We start from the raw sequence: 2,792 nt of genomic DNA, 5'->3' as shown, positions 1-2,792 counted from the left end.
AGCGGTTCCGTGGGGCTGGAACCGCTTATCGGCGGTGGTAGAGGCCCTGAAGAAAGGGAAAGAGAGGGGGGGAAAAATTGATATTACGCTAATTGGCGGGTTTAATTATTGTCGTCGATGGAAAGAATTCCGAAATTTTTAAATCGGAAAGATTAGACGGGTGGTTGAATTTTAACGAAATGAAAAATCGTTTTCCTTATGATAAACGGAAAGATCTATTCCGCAATCTTTCGAAATATTTCGTCTATTTACTCGTATTTTATAATTTTGTCGGGGAATAAACGCGATACGCGTGGAGGATATATTTTCGATAATCCTGGTGGTGCAATGAATTCGAAACATTAACTAACGATATTTGTTCCGGTTAAGCTAATCCTCTAAATAGCGTGTTCATTTACGGCTAAAATTTGTTCCGAGTAACTTTTCCACGCCACTCGAATTAATATGTATATATGGTATATATGGTCAGGTAAAATTTTGCCTACTATTAGTTAAAATAAATTTTAACCGATTAATATGGGTAAAGTTTGCCGCGTAAATCGAAAACAGGGAACAGGAATCGATCGATCCCGTGCGGCGGGGAATGTAGGGCCCGTGTATAATGAATAATTATTATATCAAAGACCATTATTTTACACGCACAACACGATCGTCACTATTGCACCGATTAATAATATTCACATAGCACTCTTCACATTCATATTTCCCCTGTAATTATACTAATGAATCCCGCCTCGGCAATGTATAAAATAATTTATGCTCGCAACGCGCGTAATCCGCTTTATTATACATTACCGTCTAAACTATGTAATACGTGGATATTAAATATCCGAATATGAATTACGTTTATACCTTGTTCTCGGGGCGAAAATTTATCATTAATTATAATATTGAAAATTCTATCCCCGTATTCGTTTAATGTTCCTTACTTCTTTCTTACATAATTCAAAAATCGAAGTCTCATCGATTCTTAAAAAAAAATCATATTATTTTATTAACTCATTTTATTTCAAATTTTCTACTTATATAATTCCCTCAAAAATTTCATCGATTTTTAAAAAATTATACAATCATTTATCAGTTTTCTTAATTTACTCTAAACTTATTTTAACTTGTTTCAAAATCTTCCCAAATCTATTCATAAAATCTAATAAAGAAATCTCCACAATTCTCTTTTAACTAATTTCATAAATTTCTAAAAATTCATAAAATCATTAACATTATTTCAAATTTAACAATCATTTATCAGTTTCCTTAATTTACTCTAAATTTATTTTACTTTATTTCAAATTCTTCTCAAATATATTTATAAAATCTATTCCTTAACGAAAGTTTTGCAATTCCCTTTTGATTAATTTCATACATTTCTAAAAATTCATAAAATCATTAAGTTTATTTCAAATTTTCCATTTATATAATTCGCTCAAAAGTTTCATCGATTTTTAAAAATTATTTGTCAGTTTTTTTAACTTACCCTAAACTTATTTTACCTTATTTCAAATTCTTCCCAAATCTATTCATAAAATCTATTCATTAACAAAGAAACCTTCGCAATTTCCTTTTGACTAATTTCATAAATTTCTAAAAATTCATAAAATCATTAAGTTTATTTCAAATTTCCTATTTATATAATTCATTCCAAAATCTCATCGATTTTTAAAATCACACAACCACTTATCAATCATTATCAGTTTCCTCAACTTATTTTACCTTATTTCAAATTCTCTCCAAATCTATTTAAAATCATACAATCACTTATCAATCATTATCAGTTTCCTCAACTTATTTTACCTTATTTCAAATTCTCTCCAAATCTATTTAAAATCATACAATCACTTATCAATCATTATCAGTTTCCTCAACTTATTTTACCTTATTTCAAATTCTCTCCAAATCTATTTAAAATCATACAATCACTTATCAATCATTATCAGTTTCCTCAACTTATTTTACCTTATTTCAAATTCTCTCCAAATCTATTTAAAATCACACAATCACTTATCAATCATTATCAGTTTCCTTAACTTATTTTAAATTCTCCCCGAATCTATTTAAAATCACACAATCACTTATCAATCATTATCAATTTCCTCGACTTACCCTAAACTTATTTTAAACCTCGTTTCAAATCTATTCCCAAAAACTCTCTATACTCAAATCTATACTCAAAAACTCTGCACAACTCATCAACAAATAAGAAAACCTTGGCAACACCCTTTTCACCAATTCCAATCTCACATAAATTTCATAAAATTTCATAAATTTTTTGATGGACTCACCTGGAAAGAGGACCGGTCCCCTCTTGGCCAGCCACGGCAAAGCGTACGGGGAGAAGGGGAATCCGGGCGTCTTTGCCGCGGCGACGGCGGCGGCCTGTTGATGCTGGTGCCACACGTAGTCCATCACCAGGCTCCTTGACAGCGGCAAAGGTAACTCCGGGAACGGGGGCCCCCGCGGATGGGTGGGCGAGGGGACGAGCGTGGGTATCTGAGCGGTGGGCGACGATCTCGGCTGCTTGGCAGGGCTCGGCGACTCCCTCGAATTCGGATTGTTGAGCAATCGTTTCCTGGTCCCCCCGTTGAACATCGCCTTCACGTCCTCCCACGCGTGCACCACCTCGTCCGGCGGATTCCCGGACAGCTTCATGTGGCGCCGCCACGAGTTGAAGTTGGCCGCGTCCGGCTGCACGTACTTGTCCGACGGCCCGATCCTGTGCGAGTGGAATATGAACTTGTTCGGCGAGAAGAAGAGGCCGCAGTAGGCGCACTTTATGCACTTGGCGCGGGAACTGT

The 2,792-nt window shown here is 35.2% G+C and overlaps 1 protein-coding gene across 4 annotated transcripts in view; it reads right to left on the bottom strand.

Annotated features, from left to right (window-relative positions):
• The window catches only part of LOC102673597, a 106,876-nt gene that overhangs the window by 22,541 nt on the left and 81,543 nt on the right, over nucleotides 1-2,792 (bottom strand). For all 4 annotated transcript variants that reach the window (XM_031509350.1, XM_031509351.1, XM_031509352.1 and 1 more), the window contains 2 exons: nucleotides 2,280-2,792; nucleotides 1-46 (listed from right to left, as the gene is read on the bottom strand). The exon at nucleotides 2,280-2,792 is cut by the window's right edge and continues 100 nt beyond it. In XM_031509350.1, coding sequence (XP_031365210.1) covers nucleotides 1-46; nucleotides 2,280-2,792 — 559 coding nt within the window. The remainder of the gene's footprint in view (nucleotides 47-2,279) is intronic.

Source organism: Apis dorsata, unplaced genomic scaffold, assembly GCF_000469605.1.
Source record: "Apis dorsata unplaced genomic scaffold, Apis dorsata 1.3 scaffold_142, whole genome shotgun sequence".
In the NCBI taxonomy this organism is placed as follows: domain Eukaryota; kingdom Metazoa; phylum Arthropoda; class Insecta; order Hymenoptera; family Apidae; genus Apis; species Apis dorsata.
The sequence above is the reverse complement of the archived record's forward strand: the minus strand, read 5'-3'. Positions and strand labels throughout refer to the sequence as shown.